This window comes from Mixophyes fleayi, chromosome 4 (assembly GCF_038048845.1).
Source record: "Mixophyes fleayi isolate aMixFle1 chromosome 4, aMixFle1.hap1, whole genome shotgun sequence".
NCBI classification, from domain to species: domain Eukaryota; kingdom Metazoa; phylum Chordata; class Amphibia; order Anura; family Limnodynastidae; genus Mixophyes; species Mixophyes fleayi.
The window spans coordinates 144,741,347-144,767,152 of NC_134405.1; the positions used below are offsets into that span (position 1 = coordinate 144,741,347).

The 25,806-nt window shown below is 38.4% G+C and overlaps 1 protein-coding gene across 2 annotated transcripts in view; it reads left to right on the top strand.

The window, feature by feature from the left end:
• CHCHD3 (coiled-coil-helix-coiled-coil-helix domain containing 3) overlaps window positions 1-25,806 on the top strand; it is a 177,563-nt gene that overhangs the window by 30,765 nt on the left and 120,992 nt on the right. For both annotated transcript variants that reach the window (XM_075208547.1, XM_075208548.1), the window contains exon 4: window positions 20,224-20,368. In XM_075208547.1, coding sequence (XP_075064648.1) covers window positions 20,224-20,368 — 145 coding nt within the window. The remainder of the gene's footprint in view (window positions 1-20,223; window positions 20,369-25,806) is intronic.

Sequence of the window (25,806 nt, forward strand, 5' to 3'; positions counted from 1 at the left end):
TCTGGTGTGTTCCTGCGCCCGGTGATGGCGGCCGCTTGGGTCATTAAAGCTGTTCAAAAATGGGCCGCTATCCTTAATGCAGGAATTCAGTCTGGCGTGGCTAGACCTGAATTGGCAGCTCTGGTAGAGCATATTAAAGATGCTGCTGAGTTTTTAGGGGATGCGGTTCTGGATGCAGGTCAGGGGTTGTCAATAAACCTTTTCCTTAGCAGTTGCAGCTAGGCGCACATTATGGTTAAGATTTTGTGAGTCAGACGCTGACTCCAAGACCGCTTTGGAAACTGTTCCATATGACTGAGCTGCTTTGTTTGGTGGTTCTTTGGACAAATTCATTGCTCTGGCCACATGGTTGGAAGAGTGCTGCTCTTCCGCTAGCTGTGCCAAAAGCAAAAGGGAGGCATTTTCGCTCCTTTTGGTTTGTTGGTCGCTCTAGAGGTGCTTTTTCCAGAAGCCAAGTCCCAGTTACGAGTGGAGGTGGGCAAAGAGGCAGACAGGCCTGGACAGGACGTCGCCCTCGCCCTACACCAGCATACCAACAAGCAGACTTCCTGCATCCTCCACCGGGGGCTCCGGTGTCGGGAGTGCGCCTACTGCTCTTTCAGGAGCGATGACTTAGGTCCACCACAGATGCCTGGATGAAAGGTATAGTGTTACAGTGTTACAGTGTTATAGTGTATAGTGAGACAGCGTTTCATGACTACACCTTTTTCCAGGGAGTCAGAGAAAAGACAGGTTTTGCAAGGGAGAGTACAGTACGGATGCTGGGGTGATTGTTTCAGTTCCGTTGGGGCAGAGAGGTCAAGGCTTTTTCTCTCACCTTTTTTTGGTGCAAAAACCGGATCAGTTGTTCAGACCAATTCTAAACCTGAGGGACCTCAACACCTGCTTACGGGTAGTCTGTTTTCGAATGTAGTTCTTCAGATCTGGGATAAATTCCATGAAGAAAGGCGAGTTCTTGGCATCCTTGGATATCAAAGATACTTACCTACACATTCTGATATAGATAGGTCATCAAAGTCTCTTGCGGTTTGTGAGTCTGTCTGGAGCATTTTCAGTTCCGGGCTCTCCCATTCGGTTTGGCCACCGTTCCGCGAGTGTTCACGAAAGTGATGGCTGTAATGGCAGCTCAGCTGTGTTTACAGGGGGTGACTATTTTTCCTTGCCTAGACGACCTGCTGATGAAGGGGGAGTTGGTACCTCAGCTTCAGTCACATCTGCAGCTGAATAGGGACATTCTGCAGGAACATGGATGGGTGATCAACTACATAAAATTCAGTTGGATACCAACCCAGTGTATGGTGTTTATGGGATTGTTGTTCGACACAATTTGTCAGAGGGCTTTTTCTCCCTTCAGACAAAGTGCGGAAGATCCGGCGTCGGGTGAAAGATCTTTTATCTGTAAATCGCGTCTCAGTACTTCAGTGTATGAAGCTACTGGGTCGTATGGTTTCCATTCACGCAAGTTCCAGCAGGAGATTCTGGCAACGTGGTCAAGGTCGGATCCCTGCTTAGAAAAGTACATTATTTGGTTGTCACATACATCATGCCTGTCTATTTGGTGGCTGAGGACGGACATCCTAACACAGGGGTGTCTTTTCTCGATGTGGGACTGGACCGTGGTAATGACGGTTGGCAGCTTGTTGTGGTGGGGTACAGTTACTCTTCACCTCAGATTGCAAGGGACCTGGACGCCAGAGGAAGCACGGTTGCCCATAAATGTTCTGGAACTACAGACCGTATTCAATGCTCTAGTTCAGGCACAGTCCTTCCTGGCACATTGACCGATCCAAATACAGCCAGACAGTGCAACGGTGGTAGCTTACATAAATCATCAAGGAGAAACAAGGAGTCCTCTTGCCATGAAGGAAGTGTCAAGGATCATGAAATGGCAGGAACAACAGGTACCTGCAATTTCAGTGGTGGTCATTCCAGGGGTGGACAACTGGGAGGCCGACTACTTAAGTTGGCATGCTCTTTACCCAGGCAAATGGTCGCTCCATCCGGGGGTGTTTTCTCAGATAGTCCTCTGGTGGGGTCAGCCAGAAATAGGCATGATGGCCTTGCGGCACAACTGCAAGGTAGAAAGGTATTGTGCCAGGTCAAGAGACCCCCAGGTGGTCTTAGTGGACGCTATGACGTTACACTGGAACTTCAAGTTGGTGTACCTTGACCCTCCACTTCCGAGATCTTGCAGAAGGTGAGAGGTGAAAGGGTTCCAGTGATTCTACTTGCACCAGATTGGCAGAGAAGAGTGTGGTACTCAGATCTTCTAGAAATGTCGGTGGATCGTCCTTGGCGTCTGCCTCTCAGGAAGGATCTTCTCAGTCAAGTTCAGTTCTTTCATCTGGACCTAGATCGATTGGCTTTGATGGTTGGAGGTTGAATCTTTGATTTTCAGAAAGAAAGGCTTTTTGGAGAGCGTGGTTAAAACCATGATCCAGTCAAGAAAACGGTCATCATCCACCATTTATATGCTTTCCAAATGTGGTGATATATATATTGGTGTGGGAAGATCAAAAAGCCTACTATTTCTTTTTGTTTAGCCAGGGGGTTGGCTTTTCTGCAAGACGGTCTGGACAAGGGATTGAGGTTGTCGTCCATTAAAGTTCAGGTAGCGGCATTGTCTGTTTATTTTCAGAAACGTATAGCTCGGTTACCGGAGGTGCAGACGTTTCTACAGGGTGTACTTCATGTACAACCGCTTTTTGACCGCCAGTGGCTCCTTGGCACCTAAACTTGTTCCTTTTTGGCGCTTCAAAAGTTGCCCTTTGAACCTTTTTGGAGTCTGTTCCTTTAAAACTTCTCTCGTGGAAAGTCACCTTTTTGCTGGCCATTGCTTCAACCAGACGGGTTTCGAAGTTGGCAGCCCTGTCATGTCTGGCTCCTTTACTGATTTTCCAGGACTATCATGCGGTGCTTAGAGATAAGCCTTCGTTTCAACCAAAGGTGGTCTTGAGGTTTCACATAAATCAGTATATTGTTCTGCCTGTTCTTCCTCAGGATTCGCTGACGCCTGGTCAGGACTCAGGCTCTTTAGTTGTGGTCATTGCTTTGAGGATTTATGTGGACCGTACAGCTTCGGTTCGGAAGACTGATAGTCTTCTAGTCTTGTATGACGATCGCAACCTTGGCTGGCCGGCCACAAAACAGATAGATCTAGATAGATCACTGCTACTATCCGGTAGGCTTACGTTTCAGAGGGCTCTCCGGTACCTGAAGGCTTGACGGCTTATTCCACGAGGTTGGTTAGTGCCTCTTGGGCAGCGTGGCATGGGGCCTTGGCTGAGCAGTTGTGCAGGACAGCTACTTGGTCTTCTGTTTCCACGTCTTTTATTCAATAGACGCTAGTTTTGACCGTAAATTTTTCGTGCCGCTCATTCTGAGCATTCCCACCCATACGGGCAGTTTTGGAACGTCTGCAAGGAAAGCAGTGTCCCCCAATTAGTGTGAAAGAGAAAATAGGATTTTTTTACTTACAGCAAAATCTTTCTCTGAACACAAGTTGGGGGACACTGCGCCTCCCACCCTTTGTTTTGATAGTTCTATTGTGTCTTCTGTTGTGTTTTTTCCCCTTTCTTGTGGCTTGTTTAGTAAATTAAACTGAGCTGTTCCAGTGGAGGGGGCAGTGTCTCGCTACTCATGTTCAGAGAAAGAGATTTTACGGTAAGTACAAAAATCCTATTTTGTCCACCCGCCTTTTGAGGATTGACCACAAGTTCTCAATAGGATTAACGTCTGAGGAGTTTCCTGGCCATGGACCCAAAATTTCTGTGTTTTGATCCACAAGCCACTTGGTTGTCACTTTTGCCTTATGGAAAGATGATCATGCTGGAAAAAGGCATTGTTCGTTGCCAAACTGTTCTTGGATGGTTGGGAGAAGTTGCTCTTGGAGGATGTTTTGGTACCATTCTTTATTCATGGCTGTGTTCTTAGGCAAAATTGTGAGTCACCTCCCTTGGCTGAGAAGCAACCCCACACATGAATCGTGTCCGGATGCTTTACTGTTGCATGACACTGGGCTGATGGTAGCGCTCAATTTTCCTTCTCTGGACAAGAGGTTTTTCCAGATGCCCCAAACAATCTGAAAGGGGATTCGTCTGAGAAAATGACTTTACCCCAGTCCTCAGCAATCCAATCCCTGTACCTTTTGCAGAATATCAGTCTGTCCTTGATGTTTTTCCTGGAGAGAAGTGTCGTCTTTGCTGGCCTTCTTCACACCAGGCCATCCTCTAAAAGGTTTGGCTCACTGTGCGTGCAGATGCGCTCACACCTGCCTGCTGTCATTCCTGAGCAAGCTGTTGGTGCCCCGATCCCGCAGCTAAATCAACTTTAGGAGACAGTCCTGGTGCCCTGAAGCCTTCTTCACAACTATTGAACCTCTCTCCTTGAAGTTCTTGATGATCCAATAAATGGTTACACCTAAAACAATCTTGCTAGCAGCAATAGTCTTGCCTGTGAAGCCCTTTTTGTGCAAAGCAATGATGACTGCACCTGTTTTCTTGCAGGTAACCATGGTTAAAGGAAGAACAATGATTTCAAGCACCACCCTCCGTTTAAAGCTCCCAGTCTGTTATTCTAACTCAATCAGCATGACAGAGTGATCTGCTGCTTTGTCCTCGTCAACACTCTCACCTGTGTTAACAAAGGAATCGCTGATCTGATGTCAGCTGGTCCTTTTGTGGCAGGGCTAAAATGCAGTGGATATGTTTTTGGGATAAAGTTCATTGTCATGGCAATGAGGGACTTAAAAATTAATTGCAATTCATCTGATCGCTCTTCATGAGATTCTGGAGTATATGTGAATTGCCATCATTAAAACTGAGGCAGCAGACTTTGTGAAAAATAATATTTGTGTCATTCTCAAAACTTTTGGCCATGACTGTATATTAGTGTGTGTAATCTGTTAATTCATTTTTTAAAATAATTGAGCCTACTTTTTATGTATACTTGCATCAATCTAGATGTTTGCATTATTTAATTTAAGCCCCAGATATTTTTCATCAAACAATCAAAGCAGAGACACAACTGAATCAACAAGATGCAACTAAGTCCATCAATAACTTGACCTTTTTTTTATTTTTAATTGCAACTGTAATTTTCCAATGAAATCCATCTGTATAAAGGCAGTCTACACTATACTCCATGGAGACTTCAGTCAGTGTATTGTAGCAACCTAAAAGATCAATTCAATGAATTGAGCTTCTGTAAACTTGTGTTGCGATATATGTACGTTCTATGGCAATCAGTCACTGTTCAGTAAGCTTATAGTATGCCGTACGTAGAACCTGTTTTGTCTGCAAGAATGGCTATTCATTGCAGACAGGACTATAATGGGAAACACAATTTTTCTTATTCAGTCCTCCCATGGCACCCGTTACAATGGTTGATTCCCTTTCCAGTTTAGGTAGAGACAAGGGTTTAGGTTAGAAATTGCTCTTGAACAGTTTATAAAGTCTTAGTATCTCTGCTTTAATTTCATGCTTGTCTATCAATTAGCATGTGATTCTCCAGGGGATTTGTAAGATTCCTCTAGTAAAGAATCTGGAGAAATTAGAGAGACAAATCTATGGGTATGGACGAGGAACCAACTGCCACAGAGACTCCTAACTCCCTTTTTGAAGATTGCAATAAAAAGGGCAGAGTTTTTCTTGTACAGTAGGTGAAATAACTGAGTCATAAAGAATGGGTACAACAGGACAAACACCAGTCTGACTTAAAGATATTGTAACATGTATCCATTCAGTGATGAAAAGGCACAGAAGTGAAGCTTTGTTCCAAAAGTGGATGCTCCTAAAACTAGTTTGTCATCGAGAACTACTATTCCTATTGAAGATGGGTGTCCCTTGAGAGATCCTATGGATAGGAAGATTGAGAGTCGTTTTAAAAAGCTGCTGTCAAGAACCAGTGTGCTACTGGACTGAGAACTTTTTATTCATCTCCTGTTTCTCACGGTTTTATGTATTTTTTAATTCTAGGTCCAGTCTAAGTATATACACCAGAGCATCAGTATATTATGTGTATTATTATTTCATGTTATTAGGTACATTTTGTCCTTGCTATTACCTGCAATATTGTATGTATAAAAAATATAAAGAATATTGTTATACTGTGTGAAAATAACAGGACAGCAGAAGTCATTTTTCTTGTGTCAGCTAATGTAATTACCATTTGTCTCAAATGTCCATTGTTACGAGGTGCAGCTTAAGCTGGGTACACACTACACTGTTTTCGTCCAATAATCGGCTCAAACAGCCGACATACGACCACTCGTCCAAAAGTCGGGTCAGTGTGTGCAGTGACACGATGGTCGAAAGTCTGCCCAAATGGACAATTATCGCCTTATTTGGTTGGTTGTACCGTTTAATATTTTCGATCCAATCGCGTGTAATGTGGCAGATACAATGTGTCAAATGTCTTGTTGTTTCTCGCAAGCGTGAAGTGTCGTTCCTTGATGTTATATTGTAACCCTTTGTTTAGTGTATTCAGCCAAATAGCTAATTGAGTCAAGCCATCCCATTGTATAATCAAGGTAACAGAAACAGTACATCTAATAGTTGGTGTCCACTGATAGACCCCTACTGTATGGGGGAGGAGCGAGACATTTGACCCTACTCCCTGTGTATACAGTCAAGAATATAGGGAGAGCAGAATGTCAAGGGAGCTATTCTAGTTTGGAGGATCCTGGTGTACAAGACATCAGCGAAAAGGACTCTGGGCCAGGCATCGTGGTGCCGCTGAAGGAAACCCTACCTAGACAGTGGTCTATGTGAACCAGTAACCCAGTAGGGATATTGCTGGAGGAAAGAGACTGAGATGATTTTTTGGAGTGCTGACTGCAATAGGCTGCTAGAGGATGGATACATGTTACCATTTACCCTGTATCTTGTGAACATGTTGTGGTGGTGTGCTGTCGTAATAAAGCCTTATTTTGGATATACTCTGGTCTACCCGAGTGAGTTGAATCCCACAGAGGGTAACTGCCATCCCAGCTAAGGGTGATATCCTTACAGCTGCATATTTCATTTGAAACCAATTTGAAATCTGACATGGCTTATAGCTAAAGTGATCAAAGCACTTAGATTGTGGTAGAAGACCACACATGCTGATTTTCCAGTTGGAACTTCTGATTCAGTGGGATCACAGGTAGACTTCTCTGAATAAGGCCATCACACCATCAAAAGCCACCTGGAAGTCTCAAGTGGTGGTGAAGCCCAATACCTACAAGAGAAGTGTTACACTTCAAACCAGAATGGATAATACTCACACCGCCTTACTGTGTCTCAATGAGTAGCCCACCTTCCGGGGCTGATGGCTCAACGCATATAATCAATAAGTGAGAAAATACTTAATATAAATGTTTTGGAAATGCGAGCCATATGGAAAGAAATTCAGTAATTTCATCTGCATCTGAAATGAAAACATTTCTGAATATTATCAGACAACTAGTTGGTGGCAGCTCACATAAATTTACCATGGAGTACCAGAAACATAACTTTGATGTAGCAAGAATCATGTCTTGGGCAAAAAATCTGAAGTCACTCAACTTTTTATGTACCAGGCCAGCAGAATATAATAGGCAATTACCTCACTAAAATAGTCATCAAAGGTAATGGTCTCTACACCAGGAAATATTCCAGCTACTGATAAGAATATTCGGGCTTCCTTAAGTGGACGTTATGGTGGCAACCATAACATCCAAGGTACCCAGGGTCATCCCACGGTGCAAAGTTCCAGGGACAGAGTGAATAGATGCTCTTGACAGATCCATTGACATTTCACCTGAGTTATGTCATAGCAATCCCCCAATTTTGACCTCAACATCCTTGTTTCCCTGTAGCCTGGGTGATGCTCCTGCACTGATGGTTTATTGGTTTTGTAATACCTGTAGTTTAAAAAAGCCCCCCAAATACCTTTTTTTGCTTTTCAATTTTGGAAAATTAACATAAAATTAAAGATTCACACTGCCACGGGAGCATATCTGTGAACCAGTTTTACCCCAGGTGACATGGTTACTCTCTCAGCTCCAGCTGAAATCTGGGGCTGTGTGATGTGATGGAGGGAGGTGTGTGTGTCGGAGGACCAATGAGAAGCTAAAATCACGGATATTGCGGCTTCTTATTACCTGTTTTGAAGCAATTTTAAAGTCAACAAAAATGTTCATCAATTTGGGTGATGATGAAGCTTAAATGAGAACAATCATTCACTGATATAAACCAAAATAGTAACATATGCTCCTTTACTTGAACTGAGCAGTAAAATGTCAACTTCTTTAATTTTTAAACAAGAATTGTCAAAATATATACAGTTTACCATTCTTAAATCAGAAGGCAGTTAATGCACAGCTACTTAAATGGCTCGTACATTCTGCTAATCACTTCATGCAGTCAGCAGTATATAACTATTTGCTAGGCTATGCTGACAGGCTACGTAATTGCTTAAACTATCAAAATCTTGTTGACCTATCATTTTAAATAATGAGCAAGAAGCAAACCAGTAAGCTCTGCTGAATGCAGTGTCTTTAAATAGCCTTTGCCCTGGACTTTAGCCTAATTCCTAGATTGATATTCAAAACTTTTATAAGCTTGAAAGAATATCTTGATATTTTTCAAGATTTTTATCACAGTTGTGTTGGGTTTTACTGCCCATTTTTATTGCTAGATATTACATGAATTACTACTTGCATATTGCTAGGCTTTACTGGACATTACTAATGCTTACCATGTTACTGGGCACTAGTGCTCTTTTAAAATATGATACTGGAGGGTTGTGGGGAGGACAATGGTACAGTTTCACACGTTGCCTTAGGAAGCAGAAAAGCTAGAATTAACCTTATTCACTACATAACAGTAAGATAATTTTGAAGTATATTATACATGGACAGGAGAAAAAAATAATTATATTTTTTTCCAAATACAAGTATATCTTACACCAGTATTGTAACAGTTTATAAAATAGATTTACCACTGTGTTGTTCTTTTTTTGTTCAGTAAAGTATTGTAGCTCTTCTACTTAAAGACTTTCTCTTCAACCTGGCAGCTGTATGTTTACTAGAACACACAGCTGTTAACGTTCTGCATGTTTTGGACTGACTGAGTTTGCATCTCAAGCTTTAGTGTCCCAGACACATTAGTATAATGTACTGTATGTTTCTTTGCGTGATTTGGTGGTTCTATCAACTCAAGAGTGTATCTTATTTTTAATTTTATTTTTCCTCCACTCTGTATGTAGGAACTGGAACTTTGAAGATTTTTCTGTTATTGGTATTGGAACTTTATTTCTGACTGTCAGGCACTATCGGCAGATTTAATATTCTGAAGTGTATGGTGTAATGGAAATAAAAATAATTTTCATTTAAAGCTGTGACATTTGTCCGGGTAGCAAGATGATCCAGAGGTTTAAAACCAAATAGAACTAAAGGCTGTGTTATAATTTGCAACATTTGTCTGGGTGGCTCAGTGAATATCTTGGCAGAGGCAGATGGTGCCATGCCTCATGAACCTTTGGAATGGCAATGGGCATCTGGTCAGCTGGGTGCAACTGCTCTATTAACTTCTGCTGAGCACTCCAGCGCAGAGGCTGCAAACTAGTCACACTCTATGAAACTCGCATCAGTATGAAGAAAAATATTGCATTTCCCTTTAAACGAAAAAAAATATTCTAGAAGCATATCTACTAGCTTTGTGGGATCAATGTCAGGAGTCTTTTTGTTGTTTAAACCTTTCAAACTGTTGGCTTCAAACTGTATGCTGGATTTACTAGTGAAAGTGTTATTTTGAGGTAAATATGTTGAGCAAAAAAAAAAATTGCTTAATTTTTAGGCAAATTTTTTTTTTTTTATTAAGATTACACAATGTCCATAAAAAAGAAAAATAAGACTAGGTTAAAAGCTGTAACTGCTTGATTTGGGATCTTTTTTGCAAAGGATAACTGTGGTTAACATAACTGGTTTTGTTTTTTTTTAAAAATCATGTCCTGTTTATCCAAGGCCCCCAAAAATCCCATCATTATTACTATCGTCCCGTCAGTTTATATGCACGTTCATTTTGCCAGAGGCCATTTAACATGCCACTCTATTTTTGAACTATGGAATGAATGTGGAGCTCCTGGAGGAAACGCGAGAAAACATCCAAACTGTGTGGCATATAATATATTTTAATCCATTTAAATAATTTTAAATACCACAAGAACACAAACAGTGTTCTTACCTAACAATAGGTAGTGGAAGTCTGTGCATGTATGGAGGCAAAGAACATGATACTTATCTGCTTTACATAAGTACGTTTATGTTTCAGTAGAATTTTGAATGGCAACTGGACATTGTGTTGTCCAAATTTTAAGCGTTTTTAGTTCTACATGTTAAGAGCACCACCTAACAAAAAACGTTAAATGGAGAGCACTGAAATATATTGTGGGAGTTTTAAAGATCAATATGTTTGCAACCTATGTATTCTGGTTAGAACTATAAAAAGGTTATTAAAGAATATCATCTATGTTGTTAAAAAAAAAAAAAAAAAGTAAGAAACAAACCGGCCCCCTTCCAAGCGACTTTAACCAGTTTTGATGGTGTTTTTCCACACTCCAATTTTAAATACACAACGTTTCTTATTCCTTGAGATCTTTACCTGAGCACCCATGCTTAATGTGTTTCCTGGGAATCAGTCTAAAGATTTTTTTTTTTATTTTGTGTGATTGAGCTAAACTGTTTAGGGCAGGGTTGTCCAACCCGCCTGCAAATGTGGCCCAGTGGTTGTGGCAAGGGGCAGCGCTGTTAATGAAAAAAATATCCTGCAAAATATCCTGCAAAAAAAAAAAAAAAAAGAAGATACTTACCTTGCGGTCACGTCAGCTGTCGCTCCGGCTCCCTCCCTGGTCTCCTCCTCCGTGCGGTGCTCGCAGTGAATGTCGGGGGTGACGTCATCACACCCGACATCCATTGCGTAGCGCAGCACAGAGGATTCACCCGCTCGAACTATCAGCAGCAATGAAAGATTATCCAGTATCTTATTGTTGTTACTCTGAATTTGGACTTTCTGCACCATGCAATTATGAACTAGCTGTGTTCTCTGTATGTATCTAATATAAATATTAAGAGATGATTGTATTTTTAATATTTTAAACCATTTTAAATGTGCAGTGCTGAGTAGGGTGAAATTATCACCCACTGTTACCCTCATCGGAGGCTGCTCCATGAGCCATTTTTCCCACCATCCTATCTTTAAATCTCTGTAGATTTCTATTAGTCCTCCTGATGCTACCTATATCGGTGACCATTTCAAACTGGTCAATAAAAAAAATGATTAATGGGTGCAGAAAGAGAGGAAAAAAAAGTTTGGCATTTAATTCCCCGAACCCCACTAAGGGGCAGATGCAGGTAAGTTAAATTGCAGCTGATAATGGGACTACTGCTTTAATCATGATTCTGCAACAGGTTTCCTAACTCTTACGAACTTCATTTCCAAGTAAGTTTGTTATATTTTCTATGGTTTTTTGGATGATCAGCTATCATTAGTGTTAGTGTATTTTATGTGCGGCCCAAACCAACTCGTCGTCTTCCAATGTGGCCCAGGGAAGCTAAAAGGTTGGACACCCCTGGTTTAGGGGAATAAATATGACAGACTTGCAAACTTGCATATAGCCTTTTGTGACATCCTGCTCTTTTTTTCGCACTAATGAACCCATTTTATGCCCATTGATTTGTGGGCCAAGATGGTATCATCTATGGGAGTGAATGAGAGACATTGGCCAGATAGGTCACACAGGTACAGCTAATTTGCTACTAAAGTGGAAAGATTAGTTTTAATTTTACAGGGCAGGATTATTTAAGGCAAGTGGAGGAGACAAGAAGGCAGTATTTTATAGAAAAATGGAGAAGGTTAACTTTAATAAAGGTGGTAGCCTTCAAGTGGTATTATGAAATGTATTGCACAGAAAGTATGTGCTTTACCCAGAACAACTTAACAACTTGTTAGTTGGTCACGTTTCTAGCACAGTTGAGTAAATGTCTGGTTGGTTGGTATGGGCCACACTTTTCTTATGGACCAGCTTTCATAAATTGTTTACTTTTGTTTGTTTTTTTAATTTTAATTTCCTGCATGAAATCTGTGCCAGGAATTGTTTCTTCAGACAAGTAATATAAGCTTTAGATTTCCGCCTGTGTGCTACTATTATATCACTGAGCTTTTTTATCAATGTATTACAGCCTCTTACCAGTCAATAGACTACTATTTCCCTCTTTGCCTCGGAAAATAACACATTTTCGAAATGCTGATACAAAATGAAAAAAATGAAAAGTAATATTAAAAAAGAACCCTTTGGGATGCTGAGCAAAAAGTGTTATATTAAAATCGATACTTGGGGTCTAACCCTTTGTGGTTTGGTGCACGCTAAGGCTTTTTCTTATTGATCTCTGTTTTAATAACATGTTTATTCGAATTTCCTTGACTGGGCCTTAAGAGAATAAATAGAAAAGATTAAACTCTTTATAATCACAACGACTTTGGTTTGGTATTCCCTGTCTCAGATAATGTATTTGTTTGGCTGTGTGCAGCAGAGTAACAGACAGACAGTGAATAATTATAAAAATAGCTTGATTTGATTATTGTCTATACTTGAAATTGTTGTTCTGCTTTTTTTCAAGCCATTAGCATCCATTTGTGCTTTCAAGTGATTTATGATCTATTTATATTGTATGGATATTGTTGTAATCTAATAGTTTTGGCAATATTATCTTTTGGATGTTTTTGTAACACTTCTACAACTTCTGCGTTATGTTCTTTTTCAGAGTCAAGGAACTTCCTCACACAGCCCTCACCAAGTGCCTCCTCAGACAGTAACTAGTAGCAGCATTACTAAACAATTTATCTTAGAGGAGAATTTCAGAGGCAATGTTGGTAAACAGGGGTAATGTGAAATGTTATTTAGTATGTCATTACTGCATTACAGAAAATTCCCTTACCCAAAATTATCACACTGGCAGAGATTATGCCAGTAAAAAAATCAGAATGGAAAACCGCTGCAAATATCAAGCGATCTGCTGACTGTTGCTGCTGGCAATGATTTTACCCCAGCAGATAACCACTATTCGGAAATGCATCTTAATGAAATTAGTGGTATTTTATGGTGGCCCAGTGATTAGCTTTGCTGTCCCAGAACACTGGGCCAAGAGTTGTATTGCAAATATGTGTGTAGACTTTTGTATGTTTTCCCTATGTTTGTGTGGGCTTATTTTGGTGATGTATAAATAATAATATTTGATAGTTACCACAGAGTACCGTATATACTCGAGTATAAGTCGACCCGAATGAAAGCCGAGGCACCTAATTATACCATGAAAAACTGGGAAAACTTATTGACTCGAGTATAAGCCTAGGGTGGGAAATGCAGCAGCTACTGGTAAATGCACAGCCTAAGGTCAGCATCTGTAATCCAGGTGACAGAAGTAACAAAGGCCAGGAGACACTTACAGAATGATTTACTGCCACCCAATGTGGTTATCTTCTGTCAGTAACCAGGGTCTAGCTAGAAAAAGATGCAGGTGCAGTTACTTCCAGCTATTTGTTGTTCAACAACAGCAGAGAGACACAAATGGCAAACCTCTGAAATAAATCCTTTTCCCTACTACGGCCTACATACTGCATGAAAGTATTTTTTTTTATTTGACAGTTGTTATGGGGGGGGGGGGGGGGGGAGAGACTTGCATTTTCCAGGACAATGCATACCAGTTTGCATTCCCCCATGCAGCTAGATCATGGTCTAGCCACACATTTGCATTAATGTGTGTGACTTTCACAAGTGATATCATCACCACTGGGCATGGTCAAACCTCGTCGACTTTAAACATTCATCCTTTGGTTTCATCCTCGCTTATGTTCTATATAACTGCTGACATTGAGGAACACCAAGGCTTTATTTATTTTAAGTGTCAAATATTTTAATTTCCTCTGTTTAAATTTGTTTGTGTATGAGGCTTTTAAGAGTATTCCCCCTTTTGGGTTTTTTTTTTTTTTACCTTTTAATTTTCTTACATCAAGACATAAACTGATGTATTGGGGGATTCTAACCACTGATTAACACAAAAAACTCTGGAATAGGACATAATAAAAAAAAACAACCTCTAAAGCTGTTTCCTAATTACTTACAGATAATACACTGACATTAGCATCACTACATTAAATGCAAATAAACATCCGTACACTATCTGATATGAGCTCAGGATGAGGATCATGAAATAAGACTCACAAATATATATATTTTTTTCCCTATTTCTAAAACGAATATCTTCTGCGTGACTGGGAGAACGTGAGATCATTTCACAGCTAACAGTACATTTGATCTGTGTCAGCGCATGAGCCATCATTACATCTTGGCTGATTTACACAATAGGGCTTAAATCTGCTAAAGGGAAAACAGCATCTGATAGAGAATAGCAGTCTCAGGGTAAAATCTCTGTAATCCCTTGAAGCACAGTAGCAGAGCTCAGATAAGACAACAGTAGCTGTAAACGGACAACATACCAGTGATGAAGACTCATGCAGGCCCGATTCAACATGCATGGGCTCTATGGGGCAACGCTGTGTGTGACGAGGGAAAGAGCTTGATAAAACAGGAGAGATTGGTTATAACAGCACTGTCCCCCCAATTACATCCAGGTATCGTCCAGAAAACATGCTCCACACCACCTAACCAGGTCACTGGTGTGCTTATGGAGGGTTGTAGATGTCAAGGAAAAAAAGTGAAAGTTTACTTACGCCCGCAGTGGAACGCATGTGCGTTCCACTGACAGGAAGTTCGGCATTTGGAACGCACATGCGTTCCACTGCGGAAGTTAATAGCCAAGGGACCGGAGACCAGGTAAGTTCACCCGTGTATAGGCCGAGGGGGGCTTTTTCAGCATAGAAAAATATGCTGCAAAACTCGGCTTATACACGAGTATATACGGTATATTCTCTGCTATTAACCAGATATTTGCAGTTGGTTGTTCTTTTCATATAAAATATCAAAATAAACACACGTTCTCTCATTTTATAGAGTACCCTAACTCAAGTTCTATTGGATAATATATCCCATATTTTCACCTTGAATTGAATGATATTTTCTCTAATTTCTATCCCAATCATTGAACACCAATCCTTGAATACTTTGGAGCCACATTACTACCTAATCGCTAAATTTTAGTGAGTGGGAAGATCAATCGTCAGCTACAGTCACAGAGATCGTTTGGTCCACCCGCTCACTACCCCTGCAGCCATTTTACGGTGCCAAAATTAAAATGTTAAAACTCTATATTGCAGACCTAGGGTCTCCGGGAATGAGAAGAGCAGATGAGTAAAATTTAGCGATTAAGTGTTTATGTAGCTTTAAGCATAGGCTCTAAAAATGACTTGAATTATAGAGACTGCATCATTATTTTGTGTTCTTTAGACAAAGAAGCACTGAACCATGCTGAAAATGTACTGTACAACATATGTGTAATCAATGCTTAATCGTCAGGCTCTGAAACTATAATGGCAGTTATGTGCATGTGGTCAGCTTGATGTCTAGTTGTGAATTTCCTGATTTCCCGTGGTGTGGAATAGGAAGACTGAACTTTTTTAATTACAATATTGACTTTCTTTGTGATTGTTGAAGTAATTGAATCCACTGGGAACGTGCTTCATTAGTTTTTTTTCTTCTCTAAATTGACTGATCTACCTTCATTGCAATTATCACCATTTTTATAGGTAGCTACGTTTAGTGCTGAGCTGAATGTCGGGGGCTGATAGCCTTTGGTAAATAGCTGGGGCTATAATGAAACCAAGCTGACTGAGAGCTAAATTATTCATGTTATTAGTTTAAGGGGCACTGTTTTAAACTGTGACAGGCTTGGTTTGTGCTACAGATGAGCACAGTATAATTAAAACTACTGTTTGCTGACCGTTGTACATAATGCAAAATGGCTCCTCACTTTTGGTTACAGATAGATTTCATCTAGAAATTTTATTTTTTGCTGTTTATAATATATTTGACTATTTACTATCATACTTCTTTTGAATAGATTTTATATTATTTGTAAGCTTTACAGGCATGCAGGAAAAGCAGAATTGCTGGAAAATAGTTAAAAGCTTTTTTTTTTTTTTCTGGTCTTGCATTATAGAGACTGCATATTTTTTTAGATATAGAGTAGTGCAATGTAATCTGTTTTTAAAAGAAGAAAAGGCTGTGATATTTCTCTGTTTTAATTATTTAAAATTGTGGGTTTGCACAGATGTACTGTGCGTGTTCAAGAGCCTTGCGCAGCAGTGTCATTATTAGATCTCTTGCACAAGTTACACATTTAGCCTTGTTTGTGTTACCTTGTCTGTATATCTCAGTTTTGGTGCCCAAGTACTCCTAACAGGTCATGGTTTTTGATGATTTCCTTAATCCATGCTTATAACCATTATCTATTCAGTGGGAACTGAAGTGAGTCCCGCTGCAGAGCCCTTTGTATACTGGATCATGATAATTGCTGCGCTTTAAGCTTGCACAAGTGACTTTATTTGTTTTTCATACCTCCCAAGGTTAACTCTGGCAAAAACTGGCCAAATTAAGCACCACTCCACACACACACATCCACTTTCCAACAAACCATGCCCACTTTCTGGCAAAACTCTGCCCGCTTTCAGGTAGGTGCCACCCCTTTGAAGGTCCCTGTTATGGTACAGGTCGAAGGCATATTAATGGATTGGATTGGATGTTATTTTGTCTGATCCAACAGTGTATGCACTACTGTTAAATTTTCACTTGAATGTAGTAACTGCAAAGACTAAGCAAGGGTTATGCTTGTGAAAGTCTGCAAGTTCCCAGTTGTAAAGTGCTGTGCACTATGTTTGCGCTATATAAACATACAGTGCATGCTGAGTAAGGGGCTACGTAGCTGTAGATCGGTTAGAGTGCCCATGCTGACCCCTGTCCACCGCCGAAAGCGCAACGGACTTGTGAACGCTTGAACATAGAGCAATGGAAGAAGGTGGCCTAGTCTGATGAATCTTCTTTTACATCATATGGTCGGCGGGGAGTATGTACATCATTTACCTGGGGAAGAGATGGCGCCAGAATGCACTATAGAAAAAAAGGCAAGGCAGCAAAGGCAGTGTGATGCTCTGGCCAATGTTCTACTTTGAAATGTTGGATCCTGGCATTCATGCTGATGATACTTTGATATGTATAATCTACCTAAACATTGTTGCAGACCAAGTACACTCTTTCATGGCAATGATACTCCCTGATAGTAGTGGCCTTTTTCAGCAGGATAATGCGCCCTGCCACACTGCAAACATTGTTCAGGAATGGTTTGAGGAACATGAGAAAGAGTTCAAGATATATATTGGAAATAGTGCGTGTTCCCTAGTGTAAATATAATGCTGCTTGTATAATATAATCATCGATTGCTAAAGTACAGGGTGAAGAAAGTTCATAGGAGGTCTTTTTAAAGGATGCTGCTGTCTATGAATGATGGATATTTAAACTCTAGCCTATACGAATTTGTTGAATAACTTTATTGGCAACATTAAAAACGACATCTGTTTATCGGCTGACTTGATAGAAATATGTTAGCTAACTATGAATCTTTTAACATAAAAAAAATAAAAAGGGGCACAAAATAAAGAAAAAGGGGAATAATGATTAATTGCACAAAAAAGAATGTTGTTTTTTGTATAAGAGAACTAATATGTGAGAAAGGAACCTAGGTCGAAATCTCAATTAAGATTCATCGGTGCAATTGTTTTAAATTCAGAAATCCATCTTGTTTCTATTTTGGAAATAACTCGTATATAATCTCTTCCTCTCCAGTCTTTAGTTATGTGTTGAAAAAATAAAGGCCTTCTGGATTTTTATTGTGATTGATTGGACACGTTGTGGGTAGTTAGTCCTTTTTTAATGTTGTTAATATATTCGGCAATGCGGACTTGTAATCTTCATTTTTTACGGCCTACATATTGAAGTACACATTGACATTCAAGCAAGTAAATAAGGCCCTCTTTATTGCAGTCCATTTATGTTTGTATTTGGAATTTCTCTTTGTTAACCTTAGATGTGATTTCTGTGATGGGTTTAGTGGTGGACTTGCCTTTGTTTTTACATCCCATGCAATTATTACAGTAGAAGAAACCTTTATTCTTGGTTATTGCGGTTTCTTTTGGTAACAGTATTTAACTGCTCCTAAGGAGACTTCGAAGGTTGCGTGCTTTTCTATATACAATTTTGGGATGTTGAGGTAAAAATGTATTGATTTCTTTATCTATCTTTAAAATGTGCCAATGCTTCTTTATATATGTTTCATTTGGCTTTGTATTGCTATTGTATTTGGTAATAAATAATGTTTCCATTTTAGATGGTTCTTTTGTTGGTTTGTAGATCAGGCGATCTTTCTGGTCTTGTAACTTTACTTTTTCTAGAGTGTTTTGCACCACATTTGTTTTATTATATTTCCTTTCCAGTGACCTTTCTTTCAATTCCTTGCTTTGTTTTAGGAAAATACAACTTTGTGTGCAGTTACGTCGAAATCTTTTAAGTTGTCGTCCAGGAATATTCTTAATCCATGTTGGAGGATGATTATTGCTACTGGCTAGTAAAAAAAATATTGGTGTCCACTGGTTTCATGTGGGTTCTGGTTTGATTTGTTTCGTCAGTATAAAATTTTAGGTCTAAAAAGTTTACTCTCTCTCTACTTGCATCCGAAGTAAATTCTAAATTGAGAATGTTATTATTGATGTATGCAATGAATTTTTGGAGATCCTCTTCCTGTCCATCCCAGATGATGAACTATTTATCTGCGCCAAGTAATAAGATGTTTCCAGAAGGGATTGTTATGGTGTCATCTTCCGATTTTGTGACAAATAAATTTGCCTAACTTGGTGTGAAAATGTGTTCCCATAGTGGTACCGGTTTGCTGTTTTATAGAGCTCTCCGTTAAACCCAAAGTAGTTGTGTTGTAATATGAATTTGATGCCACTTAAAGTAAAATTGATTTGTTAATTTTCAAGATTAGTTTGGATGCATAGATAGTGATAGGTGTGAATACAGCTGTCAACATGGTGAATACATGTATATAGGGACTTGACGTCACAGGTCCCCAATATGTATGAAGTGGTTCATGTGGTTTGGTTAAGTACTTGTAGGATGCTAGTAGTATCTTTTTAAATAGCTTCACTCTGCAGTAACTAGCTTTTGTAAAAACATGTCTATATAGACTGATAAGTTTAATGTTATTGATTGGATTCTAGAGATTATGGGGCGACCTGGAGGGTTCTGAATAGTTTTGTGAATTTTCTGCAATTGATAAAAAAAAAAAAAAAAAAAGAGGGAATTTTTGGTTTATTTATAAGTAAATAATTATTTTCTTTTTTTTTTGATCACAATGCCTAAGTTCAAACCTTCTTCCAAAAGATCCTGGAGTTTTTTGAATCACTTAAAGGAGACCATCATAGGTTGAAGTATCCAATGGCAATCTAAAGGCTTCTTCTACATATTTAGATCTATCCATTATCACTATTCCCCCACCCTTGCCCCTCAGTTTGATGATATCAGTGTTATTTTTTAATTCTTTTAATGCTTTACTTTCATCTTTAGTGATATTTAATTTAATTTTTGACTCGGGTGGGGGGCATGGATTCAAGATCGGCTTCAACCAATTTGGAAAGGTTTCTAAAAAAGGACCTTTTGTAAAGTTTGGATAGAAGTTGCTTTGTGGTTTTAAAGTAGTGTGACTACATTTTTTCATTGCGCATTCTTGATGAGAGATAATAGTACTTTTCAAGACAGAGTTTGTGTACAAATTTGTGTATGTCTATATACGTTTCAAATTTATTGTTCCCTCTTTACATACTGATTGCACCTGCACCACAAACTGCATTTTACACTCAATGCAACTCAGAGGTTACTAAAGAGTTCAAGGTGTTGACTAGGCCTCCAGCCATTTTGTAAGTCACTCTTGATTCTTTATCGGTTTAAAGTGACCAGATCTTGCATCCCAAATGAAAGTTCATATATAAAATTTAGACTGTTCAGCTGTGTAATAACAAGATGTAGATTTCCTGAGTTCTTGGTTGCTTTTACTTATCTCTTAACATTTCACATGACTAAAGGCAGAAGCTTAGGATTGTTATTAGTTCATGTATCCCTGACTGACCTGATTTTTTTACACTGTATTTGAAACTAAAAAGACATGCGCTAGAATCACTTGAAATTTACTTATTTGCACAGATTAGAACATGGGGCACTGTTGATGCAGGAGGAAATAGGAAAGACACTAGAACGTGAACGAACTTCTTCTACTGAACAACTTACCAGAGCTGTACTGCGTGAGAAAGCTTCCACTGAGGAAGAACGATTGAAAGCAAGAAGCTTTGTAAGTATTTCTTTCCATTTATTTAGTATTAATTATGTTAATGGTTGTGTCACAGGGCTTACATTACAGAATTATAGATGTAAGAAGATAAATATCATTTGATGTTAAGATTTATGAATAATTTCTGCAGCGCAAGAGATTCTCGTTTTAACCACTGAAATAAGTGCATAACATTGTTTTTATGTAAATATACTCCATTTTTTTGTAGTAAAGATAAATATGTACATATTCCGCAATCCCTACTCCTTTTTTTTTTTTTTTCTTTCTGTTAAATAATATATAGTAGACACTGTGGGTGAATTTTTACTTGGTGGAGGGTAGTCTTCCGCTATTTAATACTTGTGATAGGTAAAAGAGGGTTATAAAATATATCTGGAGTATATAACATATAAGTAGTATAAATTTAGTGTAAAAAGCAATGTCGTGCAGTTACATTACCAAATAGCATTTGGACATGGCTGTTAAGTCTTTGACAAGACATTTCTGTACACATTTTTCGTTACTGACTTATTCATTGCATTGTGTGCAACGAAGTACCTTACATGGTTTTTGGGTACACACTAGAAAAACTTTTAATTAATTTATTATCACTAATGATTTTACGAACAACTGAAGTTCCAATCAGTCTGCCGATTCATGTGTACACACTTTACACAATTTACCTTAATCTTTTCCAAGAGCAATGTAGTCGTTCACAGCACAATATTCATTCAGTCATTCATTCTTGTTACAAAATAAACTGACTTATCTGCAATGTCATTACAAATTTTGTTAGCTTCTGTGACTCTGAAACAAAATATTCAGTCTCGGAACTAACAAACAAATTATTCCACCTACAGCACTCTCTACATTTAACAACACAGAGGTAAACAGGTTGCTGTCTCTGTGCAGACAGTCATGAGTGCATACACACTGTAGGATTGGAAGGCGGTTGGAATGAGATTTTATAATTCTGCTGAACAATCAAATGAAACGAGATCGGTACTTTGGAACATCTGTAGTTCATCGTTCAGCTATATATACACACTAATGCGATATTGGCCTGAACGGTCGTTTACCGCTAGATATAGAGTCCGGATATCTCCGTAAATGACTATTAATTCGGCAGGACATTTCCGGATAGATGCCGATCATGTGATAAACTTCATGTGACCTTTTGGAGATATTCAAATTAGTTTGGCCGGATCTTGTTAGTACACTGGCCCCTGATAGATGGATGCTGATCATGTGATTGATTCCATATGATCTTTTTTAGATATTTAAATCAGTTTGGCCAGATCTTGCCATTATACTTACCTCTGATGAAGCGGCGGACCGCCGGGAAACGCGTTAGTACTGTTATATGCTGATTCTCTATCAAGTGCTGGCCAGCTATTCGTAGCAAGCTACTTTGTGATATCTGCTGAGATTCTCCTCCGTTGACTGCTTTTAATATTCATTGGAGTGATCACTAACATCGAAAGTTCGGGACTCATGTATCTACATAGGAGAGCTAAGTAAACATATGTGTTCATTTCTGGTACCTAGAAAAATTCATTAGTATTCTGGCACATTTATATGATCAAGGATTATGCCAATTTTAAACCTGACAAGCTAATGTCGATAAATACAAAAGCAATAAGAACTATTGAAATAATCTATCTTTTATTTGGTGCCCGAACTGCATCTTGCGGTGGATCCTTTATTGTTATATGTTTGGATTCCAAATTGAGCCCGCAAAGGAAATGATTATTATAAATTGTTAAATGGATTGGTATTAAGAAAAGCTTAAATGGTGGCTTCTTTTTCCGGAATACAAGTAATCCATATTATCCTCTAAAATAGCTCCAAAAGAACAATTCTATCTTATTCAGCAGTCCGCGGATTGGATTTCATTAGTGGTATTTTATTATTTTTTTACATATGGTACCATATGATAATTATATTTTGGCCAACAGCTTGATTGTATTTTTAGGACAAGCTTGTTTTTGTACAGCTGTTTGATCTATTTAGCCTTTGGCTATATGCTTAATCCTTTTTAACATTTGTTTTTATTTGTAATAAATTTCCTATTTAAGTACTTGGTGCCTTGCGCTCCTCTTTTTGTGCCCAGTTTTCTATGTATTGACAGAGCCAGAATCTGTCCTAGAAGAGCAGCAGCCCAAGTTCCATCAAAGGTGATTGCAGCGCCCTGCAGTTGTTTTTGGTTTTGTATATTTGCTAATACTGACTGTATTTGTGTAGTCATTATTTCTTGATTCATTCTAATAAAAGTTATTGGGGAAGATCTAGTCATTCAGTGTGCTGAATAACTGGGTTTTTGATAAATTTATCAAGATACAAGAGTGGTCAAATTGGGCAAATCCTGTTGTTTGGCATCCTGCCAGAATATTAGAATTACATGTTGCCATATTCAGCCAAATGCCAGATCTGCATAGCCATTGTGGTCATTGGTTAACTTCATTTCATTCATAGCTGATCAAATATTTTCAATCCAGTCTAGATTTTATTTTGGGATTGCTGGTAGCTTTTGGTCCACACATGGCGCTTAGCAGTTTTGTTGATTATGGCCAGATTTCCCAACAAATCTGCAAGGTGTAGGAAACCTTTTACATCCTAATAGGAAGACAATTCTAAGTTTGGTAAGGCTATCTTTCATATATCCCATTAAGGTACACATGTTTATGGTTCAGGCGATTACTTTATAAAGCCTGTGTTCTGAATAATGAAATTAATTTTACCACACTTTTTCTATCTGGCTGATTTTTCTGACATTTGGTTAACATTTGATTAAAAACAAATTAGTGCAGATAGAAAATATAAATGTGTGTGTATAGCAATACTAATAATATTTTCTTTTTGCAAATGTATATTCCATATACTCACTTTTATGCTGTAGTAGGTACCCTTATTTTTTGCAAAACAAAGCATGTCTAGTATATATTCTCTCATCGGACTATCCTGTGCACTACATAAGACCTTTTTGTGATGCTGTCTTCAGATTTTAGCAGCTAACTGTGTGGCTGTACTAGTTAACATGTTCATTTTAAATTCTAATAAAAGTGAATACTTTGTTGTGGCTCACTCCCCTGTAGTTAGTGATATTTAAGAATACCCTTATGTGCCAGTTCCAGGACAGTGTATGTAGATGTGATATACAACTTAGATTGAGTCCCAGATCAAGTTTAGAATAGCGAGTTGCAAGCTCTCAAATCCAGTTTGGTTTTCCCATTTACAGCTCTCAGTATTTGGTCAGTATTTAATTCACAGGTTAAAAACAACTTTTTCATTCACAAGTCCTTTTAAATAATGACCAAATCTAAAATTTGTTAGTTTTGCAATCAAAGCCATAGAAGAAGTGGTGGTATGGCATTACACTGTATACCGACCCACTATTGTATTTAATTATGTTAGATTTTGGGTTGTTTTTTTGGTTTTTTTAACCGTTCTCCGGTAAGAATAAAGTTTGTCCAACCTTTCTAGATATTTTTCATCTAACAAATTCTGAACTACTTAATAGACCTTTTACCTAAATGAAGCTTAAGAAATCTCACATGATTCAATATCTTAAACGGTTATCCTGTATGTTTACTAACGGAAGTGTTTTACATAGATCATTTAGCTCCTCAATCAATTTAGAAGAAACTATAATACATTCATTCTGAAGTAATGGTAAACATGCTGCATGGGCAGAAGGCAATATGTGATCAAGTTGCACATCCATTTCAAGACATAGAAATTAACCCATAGGGAGTAGCTTTAAAGGATAATTTTGTTTTCTCGATTTATAAAGTTCCAATATTGGCAATTGATCCCTGTGCCTATTAAATTATTGTATGCAATTTCTAAATTTTCCAGGCCCTGTTCTATGTGTGTGGGATCGATTATTTGTTCAGATGGTATATTTTATGCAGTGTTAGAATCATTGTTACAGTTTTACCAATGTTGACGCAAAGAGCCAGGTTAGGTTGTTTTTGATGTCTTTTACTTTGTATCTTGAATGTACAATTAAATATATCTAGTTTATGTTTTATGAATTCATTGTCCTACCAAGAGTCTGCAAAAGCATAAATAGCTTTGTGTTGATCAATTACCTTGGTTGTAAAACCCAGAGTGTGCTATTATCCATTTTGTGAGGGCTTACTTGCAGTGAAGGCTTATTTGCAGTGTGTGTGTGTGTGTGTGTGTCTGTAGTGCAGTGACAAGATACACATTGGGTGCCTGATGGACACCCCTTTAACCTTTATATCTGTTGGGGCCACTTGTTGCCCATCATTGATATATTGGGCAATCCAGACATTTATGTACAATGGTTAAGAGGCTAAGCAGCTGTTAGGTACATCATGAATTCCAGGTATATTTATCCATTATTTTATTTTTTTAAACTTGATATGCTATTTAATTGTTGGGAAATTTTATAGGAATCTTGCATCATGGGACATATTGTTATTGCTAGATTATTATTATTATTATTATTATTATTATTATATTATTATTTATTACTACTACTACTACTGTTTACAGACTTGAACCTTCATGAAGAAATAAAATTACATTGTGCCTGTTCAATTCAAGCAAAGTGGACAGATATTTTGTAATTAAAATATCTGGTAGTTATGCTGAGGTGTTAAGAGTAGAAATACAGATAAGCTGCCTAGAAGATATCAAAGAAATTCATTTATTAACAACCGTATGAACAATTTTTCATTGAAACATACTGCTGTTTTTTTATATCATATGAAAGCCCATAGAAAGAGGCTCAAAATGATATCTTGCCCAACTGTGTAGCTCAGCTAGGTAAGTTACAAATGTAATTTAAAAAAATGTTAAGCATATTTATATTAAAACCAGTGTACATGTCAGCCTAAGATTTGAGGGTTTTCATTACATCCATGGCAGCATTCATTATGCCAAATTTCTTTATAATCTGAAACTTCAGTTTGAAACTTTGTGTTGATTTGATGTTTAATGACCCGATAATTGCATTTCTCCTCCCAAATGCAACTGGTGGAGACTCAATCTCTGCCCACTCAGAACTGGTGCAAAATTTTTTTCGTGTGAAGTGTCAGTGTGCCCTTCCAAAAAGCCTTAAAAATGGGCTCCTTCCATCCCCTTTATCTTATTTGAAAAATCATAGTATGCAAACTAGCGCACCACCAACTACTCCAAAGCAGGGAACACTCCAAAACTAAGGTCTTCTGCGTCTTTATTAAATAATCCTTCATAATTTTATACTCGCAACATACAAACAAAATATGTATGATAAGAAGGTCAAGTTGAAGGGATTTTTTTGGAGCTTAACCCTGTTACAAAATTCGAGCATATGACAGCTGATTTCCAAGTGTGTTGGAGCTGTGCTCCTAAAGTGTCAGAAACCATGATTTTTTGGGGTTATTTTTTTCATGAGAGCATTGGAACATGGCATTTAAATGAACACTTTTAAACATTTACTAGAGCCT